Raw genomic sequence first — 16,734 nt, forward strand, 5'->3', positions numbered from 1 at the left:
GCACCTCAGAGGGAGCAAAAACACGCCCCCAGAAGTACCGATACATAGCCAAATTTTTAAAGCAGTTCTTCTGCTGTCAGGTACGATATGTAGATCAAAAGCTTCTCATACAAGATAATTCCTTATTTTTAATTTATTTTTAACTTGGAATCTGTTCATTAACTTGAGGACAGACTGAACAAGGTTCTATTTGCTAAATATCCTGGCAAAACTAGACCCCGAACAGGGAATTATTGAAACTAGAGACTGAGGTAAGAAAACAGCCCAACAGTCCCGAAAAATAGTTCTGGACGATTAAGGGGCCAGCTGGACTCAGACGGGCAGTTGTTAAAGGAATGAGCTAGGGGAGCCGTGTGATAAGTATTCCACACCCTGAAAGAAAAGTTGCAGACCCTGAGGACAGCAGGTGGCCCAACAGTGAACAGGGGTGTGCAGACAGTGGATCTTCATACAGGACGGGGAACAGGAGGCACGGGTTTGCACAGAATGTAGTCGGGACCACCACCCCCCCCCACAACATAGCTTGGCTGATGAAGCCGACTCAGTGTTCCTTGGTCCGAAGAACAGCTTCACCAGCAGCTTGGGAAAAACGCGCTACAAGCAGCCGAACACATGCTGAACGAAGGGCTGTTCCCCTTTCTCAGCGCCCAGTCGAAGGAATCAACGTGCGTTCGTTGGCTCCACTCGGCGTCTCCCCTTTGCATCTCCATTGCAATACACTCCTTGCAGCTCAGAAACCTACCAGAGTCAGCCCCTCCTTAGAATGGACTTCCTCTTATACAAGAAAAGGGATTCATGGCTTGTTCATAAGCAAAGACATATTTTAATATAAAACCAATTGTAAAAAAGATCATACACATCCCAGATCTTTGTAATTCAGCTTTATATAAATATTGTGCAAATACATGTCTTGTTACCATGTAATAATCTACTGTCTGAAGGAAGCAAACAGTTTTTACCTGGTCTCTGCGAAAGAAAAAGGCCATCTCTCAGGGTTTAACCCACCAGCTCTCCACCTGGTCCTGCTGGTGCCCCCCACACCTGCTGGTTTCTGTTCCAGACGAGACGCAGTGACGCAGTCGAACGCTTCGTGGACTTAAAAGTACAAGATTCACGTCAACTGTTTGCTTCCAGCTCTTAAAACACGCTGGAGCTCCAATCGATGTGTTTTGTAAGTGAAATAAAATCCCAAACTTGTGCCTAGAATAAAATGCAAATATTCCAATGAAGCAAGTTCTTAGATCAACCAAGGCCTCAGTTATCTCATGAAGGTGGGCTGGAATGGAAACACCAGCCGCTGTGTGTGGGACACCAGCGCCAGGATTGGGAACCACTGGGTTAAACCTTCCCAACAACGGACTGGAAGAAGATACAGTGGTCCAGTGTGTGGACTTGAAGGGAAAAGAAATTAAAGACACTTGACACTAATTGAGAAATAGTACAAGTGCATTTAGGGGCTTTGCAGGGAAGGCAAAAAAGGCAGTTTGTAGTGGAACACATTCAGAGATCATATCATTTCCAGAGATCTGAAGCAAATCCAAAAAGATGTGCTATTTCCCTAATGGGGAAGAGGGGATGGTCACTCCAAGTAATGCATCTTGAATAGATATCTGAACTTAAAAAAAGCTATAATGTCTTACTAAGCCCTGTCAGAACCAACGTGACACTTTGTACCAATTCACAAAAATAAAACTCTGCAGGTTTCGGAGGAGGAACTGAGGTTTTTCGCCCTTTCAAACCGACTACCGAATTCTACCGTTCGCGATTCAAGTTTTCGAACCAGGCAGCTACGTCGCAATTGACCCTCGATTTAAAAAAAAAAAGGAAAAAAAAAAAAGAATACAAGTCCTTTATAAATTATAACACTGCTCTGTCCACGCTGGCCGTTGCCCGGCCTGGTGCCGTCTGTGAACGTCTGCATGCAGTCCGCAGCTGCTCTCCAGGAGCCGACACCAGCTGGCAGAGCACCCTGGGACGGCACCCTGTTAGCTGAGCAGGCACCAGGGCGTCTCGGTCTGGTCACACTCCAGGTGGATGTTGACCACGGTGCAGGGCGCCCCGCTGATCATCAGCTCCTTCCGGGCGTCCACTCTGTAGCGCAGGCTCGTCAGCCCACCTTCTTTGTCCACCTTGAACTGCTCCTGGGCGGGAAAGACGTGCGCTTGGAATCACATGTTCAGCCCCATACTGTACATCCACTGATTGTTCATACAGAAATTGTTGGAGCACACAGATCGTCGCAGACTTTCTTCTTACTAAAGAGGGAGAGGATATTGCTCCCACCGCTATACTGGGGCATTAGGACCCACACAGACTGCAGAACTAGAGCGACCCCTACTGGCCCCTCTAACACCTCTTGCCAGCAGCAGCCTTGGCTTTCCCAGGAGTCTCCCCTCCAGTCAACGGTTTCGGTACAGTAAGTTAAGTAGCTGGCCTTTGCAAAAATTTCTTTCCTGATATTTACAAAAAATTAGCAAAAAATGCAATATCTGTTTGATCATTTCCAAGTTGCTTGAGCGGCTTTGCTGAAGGCACCACTATCTAGCGTACGATCATCCAAAATGTTTTTCAGTCTGAGTGGAGCGTTGCTTATCTGATTATAAGAAGTACAGACGTGTTTTAAACACAGATTGCCTCCCTTGTGTTTTTATTTCATTATAAGATTTTTCCTTACGGTAGGTTACGCTTACCATATAAATTTGAATATTTTGTCTGTAACCCTCTTTTGAAAGAGCACAATTGGAGATTGTCACACCAAATTAACGAGCAATTCTATGTTTTAGTCCCGAATGTACTACAATATTTATTTCAATGGTGATGAATAAAGTTAGGTGCTCAAACTGATGATTCATTTTGAAACTAGACAAAGTGGCATTGTAGTAAGAAAGAGAAGCAGCAGCAAAGTTAGATCCAGGAGCCGCCTGACAATGACAACGACCATGTAAAACTGTATTCGTCTTCAAGTAAACTGTACCTGGAGGAAATACTGGGGAGACACAGACTGTTATCGTAAGGGGCACCTGAAGGTGTCTTGCAAGGTATCTAGGTATTTGCTTACTGGTAATTAAACATTTTCCTCTGAAAGCTTTATAAAATTAGACTTTGTTGTGATGCTGCTTGATATTGGTGGACTAAAAACAGGAGTGCGTGGGTTTCTTTCACCTTTTAATTTAATCCCTCTCTGAACTGATGCATGCCTTCCAAGTTTTCCCTGTGACTCCCTGTCTGGACAGATAACGTTCCCCATCGCTCTCGCTCTCCGGTCGCCTTAACCAGCAAGGGCCAGTGTGCAGCGCCTCTCGCCCTGTTCAATTCACCTCAAGCGCAGCTCGCAGGCTGCTCTTGCGCCTGCCCGACACCTAGTGGCCGCTCGGGGCGCTGCACCGCACGGCACGGCCGCGCCTACCTGCTTCTGCGCCGCCACTCTCTTCTGGTCCCGCTTCCTCCAGGCGGGGTCGTGGATGTGCCGGAATGTCTCGTACCCCGTGGTTATTCCGCTCGGGCGGAAAAGCTGGATTTGGACAAGAACGCGAGTGAAAAGGGGGCGATGAAACTACGGCAATGAAACTGGTACGTCAGGAAAGATCAGCATCAAGGCATAAGAGTCAGAAGAGGAAAGTGTTGCTTGAGGGATTTCTATGCTTTCTATGAACTAAAAGCTGACAGCAGAAAAAAAGCATGGAAAAAATTATACATTTTTTGCTCTTTTACATCTTAAGTATCTTAACTGATATGTCTAAAGGTCTCTGAACCATGCACCCATCCAACTGCTATAGAATTAGTCTTCTTTTTCTTGCTAATGGAGTAAGTTGTCAAAGAATCTGTACAAATTTCAAGGCGCGCAGCTAGCAAGACAGAATAGATGCACGGGTAATCGTCCTCTTTCACACTCCAGGAGTCTGGCCTTGGAAAAGCATGGCGAGAAGCAGAACATTTGGGTGTCATTCCGTGTGTTTTCACAGATCCCTGAAGACATCTACAGCATATTACATGCTGCAAATAACCGACGTTTTCAAAGGAAGCCATTAAAAGTAGCATTTGAAAAAAAACACGAGGTGTGAAGACTTGTAAACATTTCAGAAGTGTGGAATACTGTATTTGACCTTGAGGAATCCATCATTATTCCAAATCTTTCCGATACTGTGGTTTATCAGACGATGTTCACAAGGCAGGCTGCACAACCGAACAGATGGAAGTTAGACAGGTTACCTGTAGCCCTGCCATTTTCAGACGTCTGTAGAACTCGTCATCCTCCCTGCCCCATCCCCAGAACCTGTTCGACATCCCGTTGCACTGAAAGGGAAAAACCGGGAGGGGTAAAAGCCGGCGCTCGAACCCGCCGCTCGTCGGGCGAGTTCGGGCCGTGACTGCACCAGGTGGACCGGGACCCCGGCCCACCGTGGGGATGGCGGTCCGAGCGGAGCCGTCTCCCCGGGGCTCCGAGCCGGAGCTCCTCCGGGATCCACCCCACACACTTCCTGCTCCGCGCGGCCCCGCGGTACAGAGGCGAAACCCTCGGACACGAGTTCAGGCCCGGTGCCCGCCGCAATCCTGACGGGCCCCGGCTCCGGATCAGTGCCCAGAACGATTCACTGGGCCTCAAGAGGTACAGATGGTTTTGGTTTTGGGAACGTTCGTAGGCTCATAGCGTTCAATCCCGAACGTCATGAACTTACAAACGTTCCCAAACCAAAACGTTTTTTCCCTTTAACCTCTCCCTCATACAGATAAAAGAAAACACACAAACGTCCACAACAATTTTCTATTTTTTTTTTGGGGGGGGCGAACTAAACAGTTCTATTCACTTATAATAGCGGTGTGGCTCCATTCCTGATCTTTCCATTAACTTTCAGGTTTCGAATTAAAAGGGGTTCCCTGTCTGGGAGGGGGGGGGTCTCACCATCTGGTAGTGCTGCTTGGTGAGGAGCAGGATCCCTCCCACGTAGGTCTTGTAGTGGTAGAGGGGGTGCAGCTCGGGCGAGGCCACGTGGAAGGGGCCGCGGTCGGGGAAGCCGTAGTCCAGGGCCTCGTTCTGGGGCAGCAGGTCCACGTCGTGCATGGCGACGTAGTCGGTGTCGTTCCCACTCTCCGCGAAGCCCGCGTTGATCAGGGACGCCCTGTTGAACCTGTCAGCAGAGGGGGCGGGGCCCCGAGTGAGCCGGCCTGCCGGACGAAGCCCGGGGGGGGGGAAGCCTTTTGGAAGAAGACATCCAAACGTGATCCGCGAACGACATCATCGGAGGGGGCCGCACCACCTGCAGTGTCCACCAGAGGGCGCAAGCCCCCACGGGCACGCGTGGAGAGCCCCTCCCCTCGCACATGCGGGGCGACAGGAGAGACTTTACAATGGCTTACAAAGCCCTTCATCACCTCAGGCCCTTTTATCCGCAGGAGTTAAGCAGGAGCATTTCATCTGTTGCCAAACATTCTGCAAGACCACAAAATACAGAAATCTGGGGCTAAAGCTGTAATTCTCCACAGAAGTTCAAGTAGGTACCTACAAAGCAACAAGTTAAGGTTGATTCCATGCTGAAAAGAGAAGAGACAAGTGTGACAACTGAAGAAGGCTCTACAGCCGAAACATTGTGTCTGTTTTCTTTCCTTTTCAGCATGGAATCAACCTTTACTTGTTCTGTTATTTTCCATGCTTCAGCATCTCTGTCCAAGTTGAAACAGGAATGCAGACACTGTAGGCTCTTAAGTCTCACTTGAAAAGACTTTTCAAGGTGCTTTTGTGTAACTTACTGCTACGGGATCGGAGTTTTGTCACGACCTCTGTAGCATTTTCAAGAGCAGTGGCGTGGCTCAGGAGGGGTGCAGTACATTGCAAAATTCTTGCACTAATTTTGCAATGTGCAGCTTAGAAGAATGCAGCTATTTCCTGAAAAGGCATTAAGCGCAGATAACAGAAAACACATAATACTGACACTGACACGACAGCCTTGCCATTTTAAAAAAGGCACTCCCAAAATGAATGCAATTTTTCCACAACACTATTAAATCAGTCAAACATGCAACACACTTCCACATGACCGTACACATCAGGCCCTGCGTGACGCACACAGCCAGACTCCCTGAGCTGGATGCGTTTATATGGGCTCCATTATGGATTGTCTGCAGCTTATCGCCGTTTCCTTATTGACAGACAAGGCACAGCTGTGCAGCTCAGCCACGACAACCTGAACCAAACCCTCTGCCCCACCGGTACTACCGGTCTTACCGGTAGTGGTCCACCTGGTTGATGACCAGGATCTTGTGGCGGATCCTCTTCTTGTTGAGGAAGGCGTGCATGTAGGGCACGAAGACCAGCAGCTCCTCGAAGCGCTCCCTGAACGGGACGAGGACGGCCAGCTTGTGCGGACCCCAGGAGGGGTCGTCGGCGGGGGGCGCCGGCCGGTCCGGCGGGCAGGGCTGGCGGGGCAGGGCGCCCTCCTCCAGCCCCGGCCTGCCCATGTCTCCGGAGCAGCTGAGCTGCAGCCACAGCAGCGAGCCCAGGACCACCACCAGACACAGGCAGAACAGCTTGAAGACGTTGCACTTCCTGGCCAGGAACCTGCGCAAGACAGCAGAGCACACAGAGCGCTGCAGCATTCACCTCTGTCCGACAGCCCAGGCCTGCCACTTCTTTCTTCCTCTCAGCAGCACACACACACCACACCGCGTTTCGAACAACCAAGCCAATGCAAAAAGGTGTGCCCACAGCTGGGCACACTGGATGTCTTTACATTGCTTAAAAAGAAAAACTAGCCAGGTACAGTATTTTTGTTTTTTGCATTGCATGCACAATACTCTTCACATTTTTGTGCCCAGCTAATGAATCAAATGAATGAATGAATCCCTCAAGATCATTTCAAATCTGACGTGCAATCACTGGATTCAGCACCATCAACGTTTTCTCTTTCTAGGACAGGCACAGGCACAGGCACCCCGGGGTCCTTGAGAGCTGCCTTTGCTTCTGGTTTTCAGGCCATCTCACACCGTGATGACGTCCCCGCACCGCTCAGCTGTGTTTTCCAGGGCTTAAGCAGGCGTAACTTGAAAGACGGCTCTGGAGCAGGGGTGTCAAACACAGCTCTCGGAGCGCAAGGTGTGTCCTGGTTTCCATTCCAGGCAGAGCTCCCAGATGCACGGCAAATCCGATTATTTTACCTACTGCCTGAGGGTCGGATTTCTGACCTGGCCCCACGGTGCTTTATGGTTGGGTGTACTTCTGAAGACGTGAATGTGATGAAGTGACTGTTTTCGGTTAGACATTGTAAAAGACCTTAAGAAACAACCCTACAGGTGTCAAAGTAAAATAACCAGGCTCATATTTAATTGATAAATGGGGTTGGATGAAAATGGGGAAGACAATATTCCCTCCAGGAGCTGAGTTTGAGACCCCTGCACCCACCCCTGACACAGAGCTGGTCTGGCCATAAAACACGTCGTTCAGACGTCTTGAATGGCGCCACTGTGCAATTTAGCAGCCACAGGCTACATTCAGCACGCTGTCACCAACTCCGATTGAGGAGAAAACCAACAACAGTTCATGCCGAAGTGCTCAAGCGCTGTCTCCAGCAAAAAGCTAAGAGTGGGAATACCGCAGAAGCAGATAAATTCAATATAACTTTCCGCGTTAATATACGTATACTGTTATCGCCTGTTTCTTTGACAAAAGGTGTGGGTACTTTCCGAATACGTGCGGTTTTCAGCTTTCTACCAGAACGGGTCACAACTTGTTTGACTCGTTTCACTTTCTTAAAGATTTTTTTTTCAGTGCGCCCAAACAGCAGAGCTTGTTCAATATTCATGAGACACAGATTCAGAAAGTTCATCTTCCAGTGCTATCACCACCCACTCCGCTAACTTCGGGTTTTATGAAACTGCATGGTAAGAACAAAAAAACGATTTGCATGAATGTGGAGTCGACACAAAAAAAGTGATATAAATAACTTCGCACGCCTCTGCGGAATTCCGAATTTAAGAACAGATCACGAAACTAAAAGTGTACGACCCTGCTTTCAGGTATGCTGTGCAATGCCAGTAGACACAAAAGTCAGGCATATCGTTTTACTTACAAAGGACGCCCCTGAGGCGCTACAATCCTTTGGCTTTGGCATCGGCTACGAAACAAGTTAACAAAAATACACAGAGAACAAAAGAACTATACTCCGGCGATATGGCAAGAGAAACAAAAGGAATAACAAACATAAGTAATAAAACGTGATCTCCGCACCACTGTCTTCAACTTGAAAAGTGTCCGAAATTTCAAGATATTAGAAATCGGGCTTCTTAGTATGAAGCCATACTTAAAAAGCCAGCCTGGCCAGAGGTGAGAGAAACTGCAGTGCCAAATCATATTAGGAACCGGTCACATCAACCACCGTGTACCCCCATCCTTGCCTTCCAACAGTTTATTTAATAGTAGTTTCTTACAAAAAACAGCAATTAATTCAGTTGTTTCGATGCAATGCACTCAATGTTCGGACTGTGGCAGTACCCAACACGCCCCCAGGCTAGAGGACTGTCCTTACCGTCTGTCTTCTTTGAAATAAAGCACAGGCTTTCTCCGGGATGAGTACATCATCTCCGCTGACTTCGAACTTGACCGCCCTGTAACTCGCTTTCCGAAACGGGAGCAGGGTCACTCCTTGTAATAAGCACCACTGCTAGTACTGCTGCCTAAAAGTATCGGGACACTTATCGGCGACCTCTTTTTTTTCTAAAGCTGAACTTGTCCATTTCTGTGGATTTCCTTTTCTTTTATCATTTGAAAGATTTGTATCTCCTTCCGTTTGCCTTCATATTTTTGTAGTCACCAAACGTGTTCCTCTTTGTGACAACGCCACGGTAGCATTATGAAAGAAACGTATATTTACTCGCTGAATGAGACATTTTCTTCTCCATCTAAGAAAGAAATAGGTGTCTTGACAGCCATAACTTTATACCATTTCCACATATTACATTTAAATTCACTTACACATATGCACCTAATCTGTTATACTGATACTGATCGAGAAATTTCGACGCGTCCAGCGAAACACTACGATCTGACTCAAATCATATGGAATTACATTATTTTCCTTTTTTTTAACAAACGCAATTTTATTCCACAACACCTAATAATTGACGGCAATTCTACACGCTGGCTGATTTCAACTGCATTCCATCTGAACTCTGTCCCTCCCGGAAACCCGGAGTAGTACACAAAGGTTCCTAGTACGACAGGACTCGATCGACTAAAACACGCGTTAAATCTTTACCCAACGAAATGCTACACAATTAAACATATCTCCTGCGACTCTCCTCATTTTGTGCGTTTGAAGAAATAAGGAAGAATTGTTCCGGACACGCAATACGTATAAGCTTTTGTCAAACAACATTAGGACTGCTCCGTTTAAGTTTGATTTCTTCAAAGAAATGAAGACATGAAGATGAGAAAGATCCAAAGAGAGCAGCATACACTCGAGTATGTGCACGCACGTATAATTACACGCATATTATTTTCAGACATGAAAAAACTTCAGGACAACGTGGACAACATACAGTACAAAAGAGTCACTGAGTACCAATAGATAAGTACGTTTCAATAAAGCAAAACAACCACAGAAACTGAGTATAATGAAGCTATACACTATACTAGCAAAATCTAGTTATGATTAATAATTTATGAGGGTGCCTTTTGCTTTAGGCAAAGCAACAAGAAAACACTTAGGTCGTGCATGTGAGAATCTGACCCACAGATCCAACCCAGCAGCTTCCTAGAAGAAGCCTGGGTATCAGCTTCTACAGCATGGCTGGGTAGCTTGTCCCACACTCCCACAACTCTATGTGTAAAGAAGAGGCTCCATTACTTGGTTTTAAGTGCACTTTCACATTGTGATTTGGTTTTGGATGTGATTTAATTCACTGGGATGCTAGAACGTATGTGAAGGAACTACAATAGTGAGATTTAAATCTCAGAACATACCTAATAAATGTACCTGAGCTTTAGAACTCCTAAAATTAGGACAGATACAGGACTGTTTGGCATGTCTAACGTTAACCAAACATAGTGGTGAATACCATGTGCTTTGAAAATATAAAAAACCGCAAGGACAATGGACGAGAGATTTTTATTTCTCAGTGCATCAAAAAAAAATTCATGAATAGAAGTTTCAGGTTTACAAAGGAAAATGTGGACAAAACTTTGACTAAAACCCATTGTCTGCATTAATTAATAGTTTTTGGGAAAAACCCAAACAGAACAGTAATGAAAAACAACCAAGTTGAAGTCTACCAACATACAGCATTTAAGAGCCCAGTGGTTTTAAACATTTCATGAAGCTAAAATAAAAATAAAAAATTGAAACAACTGCCATTTCACAGAAAATCAATCCACTTTCAAGTTCTGTGACACGTTCTTATAAAAACAATACTGATGATTCAGAAAAACAAGTGTTCAACAGTATTGCAATTTCAGGTCTGTTCATATCTAAATTAGGCAAAAACCCGATGGTTCCTTAAATACAAGCTTGCAGTTCCAAAACTCAGTTCTTATCTTATTTTGATTTGAGTCTTAATTTTATGCCCGAAAATGTATGTTATTTCTTAATCTGTCCGAGCAATCTTGTTACTTGAGTGGAAAAAAAAAGGAGAAAAACAATTTGGGAGCAGTAAATAAAAAAAGAACTTGAAACATCTGTATACAGACAAACACGAAAATTTTCAAGGAATCTGGATGTTTATTAAACCACGTCAAGAAGATGAATAAAAAAGATTTAGAAAGTATGTCTCACACTATAGGACCACGGCTTGTGACTAACACAAGACTGGGAGTAAACATGAACTGGAGAGGTCTCTCATCACTAGGGTCCTCCTACCCAGTCTAAAGGCTTGGAGTTACAACTGCACATCTTTCCAGACCCTGCTTTATTCTAGAAAACTGTTCATGGAGGAGCAAAGCAGTGAATGCCGGACAGATTTGGAGACAGCATACAAATCCCATAATCTTCCAAGCCAGATCACAAAGTTAAACCTGCTATTCTTTACAGAAACAAATCAAACACATAAACAGAGCACTATAAAACAATCACTTTGATTCAAATCTAATCTAGGGCTGCCAGCGTCGTCTGAGAGATTGAAATGACACCTTATCCAGACTTAAACCCTTGTAAAAACAAAACAGCACCTAAGAACTAAACTGTAAATCAAAAGAAAGGAAATGAAGGAAAGAAATGTGAAATTCAAAGATGCATACTACTTAATAAAAAGAAACAAGGTGAAGGTGGGTAACAGTAGCAATCAGAAAACTCATTACTGCATTAGGTATCATACTGCTGAGTAATGTACCTGAAAAGCACTTGGAGTAACTGCCTACTAAAACAGACTCCCAGATCCTTATACTCTAATCTCTGTACTACCCTCCACACCCCATAGAGAGATGAGAATAATATTTTATTCCAGGACATTTATGGGAAATGCACAGTAATTGTGTCGTCATGCCTTGACCTTCAGCGGTTCTGTTTCCCTTTGATTTTACAAAGATTGCAAGAGCAACTGAGCATTTCAGATAATTTTACTTAAAAAAACAACAGCCGATCCCACAGATTAAATGATTATCCAAACGAAGAGAAATCCGTTCCGTATTTTGGATGCAATTCAGCCACTTGAACAAATGGTACTGAAGGAGCAGAAAGCAAGGGTTTTAATACAGTATTACACGCCACAAGACCATCAGTGCAGTGCTCTTGCCTCGGAGCCTGCATCTCATAAAAGCTGAAATGGAGCAAACTGATGTGCAGTGGGAGTCTAGATCCGCTGCCCTGTATCTGTGATGTATAATACAGCTAATGCAATTTAATGTTGGTTTAAATACCATAGTTCTGACCAGGTCTTGTAAAGAGGTCTTGGACAGCATCCCGCATCATTTAAAAGCCATACTTGGACACTACCAGATGAGTAAAAAAATAATGAATTCCTCAGATTTATACTGAAGACTTTACGAGACCAATAATACACGGAATACCGCATCACTAAATCACTGGGCTTGAGTACAGGATTCTCAGTATATGGCCGTCTTGGCTAGTATAGTCTTATGATGCACCTCTTCCATGGGTTAACAGAAAAGCTCACCAGGTATCTTCAGGATGTCTTTGTACCTTGTATATTTAAGTGGACACGCTTCACTGTAAAAACGTAGAAGCTCCAATTTTTACTTTTCTGCATTGTAATATATCTATGTTATCTTGATGGCTGTTTAACCCTTTCTTACAAAAATAATCTCCATGTCTAGCTAAACAGTACAGGGAGACGGTACTGGATATAATTTTGCCAACAGGCATTTCTGAGTCAGGTGCTCCTCTCATGCCACACTGTGGTGTACAAAGTGGCCTTAAAACAAATCCTGTAACAGTTAAAAGGCACCAAAATGGTTGCCCAACAAAACAAAATTGAAGTCATTCGTTTTCAGATCACTATATGCCTGAGACATTAAGGATTATTCATCTTGGTCCAGGATCTCTGTCCTGCTGTGCTCCAGAACTGCAGTGCACAATACCTCGTTTCAACTTCACACCAAACCAACCTTACAAAGACAAACTGCATGGTTAAGTGGTGCAGTCATCTGAAAAGGTTGATTCTGAACTGCTTTAAAGGACATTACAATGGAGCATGGCCAAATTACATTAAACAAAAACCATTTTATATATCCAGCTGAAGAAAGTACTGTAAACACTAAAACAATGAACAGATAGTTCACAGACTTTGGCTTTTTGTGAGAATATCAAAATATCAAAGTTTTAGAAATTTGATGTAGCAATTGTATACCATTAGGATATGATTTGGTAGAATTACTGAAGAAAAAATATTTTGAACAGAGGATCTATCACAGGCATCTATATCATGAGATATAATCTCATGTTAAAAAATAATCCTTAGTTTTAAGGTTGCCTAATTATCCCACTTCAACTTATTTGGGGGAAAAATATATAACAATATCACCTTTTTTATTGTTTGTACTGCATAACCTGACAATTCATAAATACACTACTAGAGGGCGCTCTAGACTAGTTTCTTGGCCTCGAAGAAGCTCTTGAGGTGTCTCATCTGCCAGAAGCCAATGGCCACCAGGATCAAAGTCTGGATGATGGACCACCACAGGACCCGCTGGTTCGTGCTTTCGCTGGTCTGCCTGAAGCGCTCCTCGCGGTACTGTGGAGAGAAGCAGGGAAACGCGTCACTCTCACTGCCCCTGCCGCGGGGCCTGCGACGTCTCCTACCCCCACCCACCCCAAGAACTCGTCTCCAGTCTCAGCAGTGAAAAGCTTTCGTTCTAGCTGTCGATGTTCGCCGACGGTCACATCCAAGCTGCATCCTTGTGCAGGCTAGCGACTCCAGCGACTGAAAAAGACCCCCCAAAAAACCCTGCGAGACACACGCTTCAGAAACAGGAGTCAAGGGGAAGAGATACAGATACACGCTAAGGGTTAAACTACAGATCAACACAAATGAAATGAGGGGAAAAATGTGAAGTCAAAGGACATGTTCTACTTAATATAAAGAAAAGGGGTGAAGGCAGAAGAGTTGTTTACTCTCCAGGTAGCAGAAGCAAGCAGAAAATGCTTTATTGGATTAGGTATCATACAGCTAAGTAATGTAGCTGAAAAGCACTTGATGAAACCCTTATACCCTAATCTCTGTACTGGTCTACACCCAACTCCACATATAGAGACCAGATTCATATTCAGTTCTTGAAGCTTATGATAGATGCACAAAGGCAAGGCAAGACCACAGGTATGGACCCCCCCAGCCTCACCCTCTGGTAGTTCTGCTCCTTCTGGATCTGGTCCACCTGCTCGATGAGCTGCCGAACGCGGAGCTGCAGCTCGGTGAGCTTGTCCTTGGCGGCGATCTCTGCGTAGTTCGTGGCGTGCTCACCCACCTGGATGTCCAGGTGGACCCGCTGGGACAGAGGAAGGGGAGACGATGACCATCGCGGGACTCTGACCTCCCAGCGGGACTAACAAGCTCCAGCGAGAGATGATCATTCCTTACACTCCTACCGCACTTTTCTGGAAAGCTCAAAGCACTTTACAGGTAATGAGGACTCCCCTCCGCCACCAGTGTGCAGCCCCACCTGGAGGAAGCTCCAGTCCGCTCCCCACACACCAGCTCTCAGTGGGGAGGAGAGCAGAGTGATGGAGCCAGTTCAGAGACGGGGATTATTAGGAGGTCATGATTGGTAAAGGCCAGGGGGAAATGTAAGGGCTAAAAAGATACCAGAATACTGACACAAGATACTTTTTCCACTCACAGGGAAAGCTTTCAGTCAAAACTGAGCTCCTACAAGCTTACGGGAAGCTTCTCCGAGAAAACTAATAAAGAATTTGAATTTCATGGAACCCTGCGGGGACGGGAACAACAGATCTTGAAACGCTGCGTTACTCTCCAACACTCACTGGAAAAGCAAGCTGTGAGTTCTAACTCTGAACTGAACCGAAATACCACGGACCTCTGAATGAGACAAGCGGCTCTGCTGCGCCAGCCCACGATCACCTCGTGGACCCTCTCGAGAAACAGCTGTACGAGGCTCTTGGCTCGATTGGCAACTGTTGGACAGACTAGGGGGGCCAGGTGGCCTCCTCTCGTTCAGAACCACTCTCATGTTCTCACCCAGTGGTGGGATCAGTGGGATCAGCGATAATGCGGCAGGAAGCCGCGGCTGTATGAACGCGTACACTCCCGCGCAGTCCTTACCAGCATCCCTCCGGCGAACAGCGCGAACTTGGAGGAGTTGGAGTGCAGGCAGATCTGGTGCTCTCCGGGAGTGTGAGAGGTAAACGTGAATCTGCCCTCAGACCCATACTGGCGGGAGAGGATCACCTTCGACAGCACAGAGAGAGAGAGAGACACAGAGACACACACAGAAGGTCAGTGGACACAGGCGTGACCGTCCACCCCAAAACGGCAGAGTTTAAACTCGTACCGATAAACCTATTCCTTAGCCAGGACTACGGTCGATCCCCGGCTTCCATCTCCCGGCTTCCAAACCAGTTCCCACTCTTCCTTCACCGCCTCGGAATCGGAAACCGGGTCTGGATTGCAGAGGGAATCGGAAGTAAAAATCTGGAATGGCCCCTCCCCACCCCACCTCAATATTTCGACTCTTATGCTCGGATGCGACAGCAAATGTCTAAAAAAAAAAAAAAAAAACAAGGCGGATTTGTCTTGAGCACAAAACAGAAGCTCACTGACAAGGGACATACCTTCTCATCTGGGTCTTTGACTTCCACAAACATCCCCAGGCCTTGTGTAGCAGGCATGTACGCCTCTCTCTGCTTGTCGTACAGCTGCGTCCGGTAATTGCCTGCAAGTACAAGGGAATATCTTACAATGCACCAGCTAACCTGCAGCAGCGGTGCTAACGGGGCTCGGGGTCACCGACTAAGGTGTGCTCTGGTAATTCTTTCAGGGCTTGTTGATGGGGAGGGTCTCTAAATGAGAAAACCACGCTAAGCAATTTAAAATGAGCAGAGTTCTCCGGTTAACTTTATGGTCGGTCTCTAGACAAGACCATAAGAAGCAATAACGATTAGTCGCAGTGTGTAGAGGAGTCCCGAAAATTAAAGATGAGCCCCAAAACTGAAATTTTGTATTAAAGAGCGCGAACAACATCCGATCGAGACAAACAAGTGATATGAACTACTAACGCGTTCAGAAAACATGACGTGGGTTACTGCCCAGCTCTCTGTATATTACAGTGCGATGCAAGGAAAGTTTAGCCAAAAGGCTCAGCAACAACACCACCGAATCGGGGGTACATATGACAGTCGCCACAGGTCCACATTTCAAAAACACGGCAACTACCGGTTTAGTCGGACGAGTTCAGGAAATTGGCCAGAGCTACTGGCACGTCACACAATCACTAAGTGCCTTCTCAGGAAAGAAAAATAAAACAGCTATGCATATGATGCAACGTGCTATAAAATTAAGTTCCTTCTGAATTAAAAAAAAACATTTTTGCGCCATGCTTAGGCGATCCTGAACTGTTTAAAGTTTTGAGACCAACACAGCAGTGCTTGTTGGGAGGGCTGATCACCTAATCTGAATGCTGAATTACTGGACGCCTCAAAATTACCTATAACCATAGTTTCGTCTGGGATTTCCTCAATGAAGCATTTCTTCTCCGTCTCCCCGATATGGAAGTACAAGGCGGAGGAAGAGCCGAAAAGAAAAGTTAAGAGAGCCAGAGAGAACATGCTAAAACTCATTTTCACGGCCACCATCTTCACAACCGGGTGACAAAATAGGTAAAGCTCAGTGCGCCTGCGCGAGAACAGCAATGCCACGTAACCCCGCAGCAGCAGCCAATCAACGGTCGACCAAACAGGGAGCAGGGGATTGTGGTAGTTGTAGTTTTAGCCACGCCACAAAATTAAGGACGTATTAAGGAAACGTTTGAAGCACGGACTTTTGACCATACTCGTTTGCTTCTGAGGTGTGCTTGTAATACTCCACGTTGAGGCTTTCGACAGGTCATAGCTTTCTGTTACATTTTAGATGACATTTTATTAAAAAAAAACACATTAGCTATGATCAACACAACCCCTTTACCTTTGTCTCAACCCCATCCTAACTTATACGGAGTCTAGAATTTACATTTATTATTGAACATAGGATCTATTGAACTGCTCGCAAATTAAAACGTGCCATGATATGATAGTAAAGCACTTTGGAAGGGCACAGTAGTCTTGCCGAGGGCGCTGTTCAACA

At 45.7% G+C, this 16,734-nt stretch overlaps 2 protein-coding genes across 2 annotated transcripts; both read right to left on the reverse strand.

The window, feature by feature from the left end:
• Positions 1-800: 800 nt before the first annotated feature.
• Positions 801-9,175, reverse strand: b4galt7 (beta-1,4-galactosyltransferase 7). The gene is made up of 6 exons (XM_088604717.1): positions 8,517-9,175; positions 6,221-6,553; positions 4,901-5,126; positions 4,210-4,293; positions 3,407-3,511; positions 801-2,141 (listed from the first exon to the last, which is right to left on the reverse strand). The coding sequence occupies exons 1-6, from the start codon at positions 8,567-8,569 to the stop codon at positions 1,986-1,988; spliced, it is 957 nt and encodes a 318-aa protein (XP_088460843.1). The 5' UTR covers positions 8,570-9,175; the 3' UTR covers positions 801-1,985.
• Positions 9,176-10,078: 903 nt separating this feature from the next.
• Positions 10,079-16,286, reverse strand: tmed9 (transmembrane p24 trafficking protein 9). The gene is made up of 5 exons (XM_088604718.1): positions 16,100-16,286; positions 15,228-15,328; positions 14,719-14,844; positions 13,778-13,924; positions 10,079-13,173 (listed from the first exon to the last, which is right to left on the reverse strand). Exons 1-5 carry the CDS (start codon positions 16,245-16,247, stop codon positions 13,024-13,026), a joined length of 672 nt encoding a protein of 223 aa, XP_088460844.1. The 5' UTR covers positions 16,248-16,286; the 3' UTR covers positions 10,079-13,023.
• Between the last annotated feature and the right edge of the window lie 448 nt (positions 16,287-16,734).

Source organism: Lepisosteus platostomus, chromosome 13, assembly GCF_059453375.1.
Source record: "Lepisosteus platostomus isolate fLepPlt1 chromosome 13, fLepPlt1.hap1, whole genome shotgun sequence".
Taxonomy (NCBI): domain Eukaryota; kingdom Metazoa; phylum Chordata; class Actinopteri; order Semionotiformes; family Lepisosteidae; genus Lepisosteus; species Lepisosteus platostomus.

What these genes read in the sequence shown, in the direction of transcription:
- b4galt7 (XM_088604717.1), bottom strand. Translation starts at nt 8,569, where the DNA reads ATGATGTACTCATCCCGGAGAAAGCCTGTGCTTTATTTCAAAGAAGAC. An exon ending in TATTTCAAAGAAGACAGACG is followed by an intron (nt 6,554 to 8,516) that starts GTAAGGACAGTC and finishes TGTCTTGCGCAG; the next exon opens with GTTCCTGGCCAGGAAGTGCA. An exon ending in GAGTGGCGGCGCAGAAGCAG is followed by an intron (nt 2,142 to 3,406) that starts GTAGGCGCGGCC and finishes TTTCCCGCCCAG; the next exon opens with GAGCAGTTCAAGGTGGACAA.
- tmed9 (XM_088604718.1), bottom strand. Translation starts at nt 16,247, where the DNA reads ATGGTGGCCGTGAAAATGAGTTTTAGCATGTTCTCTCTGGCTCTCTTA. An exon ending in AGACGAAACTATGGTTATAG is followed by an intron (nt 15,329 to 16,099) that starts GTAATTTTGAGG and finishes TTGTACTTGCAG; the next exon opens with GCAATTACCGGACGCAGCTG. An exon ending in TGTTCGCCGGAGGGATGCTG is followed by an intron (nt 13,925 to 14,718) that starts GTAAGGACTGCG and finishes CCTCTGTCCCAG; the next exon opens with CGGGTCCACCTGGACATCCA.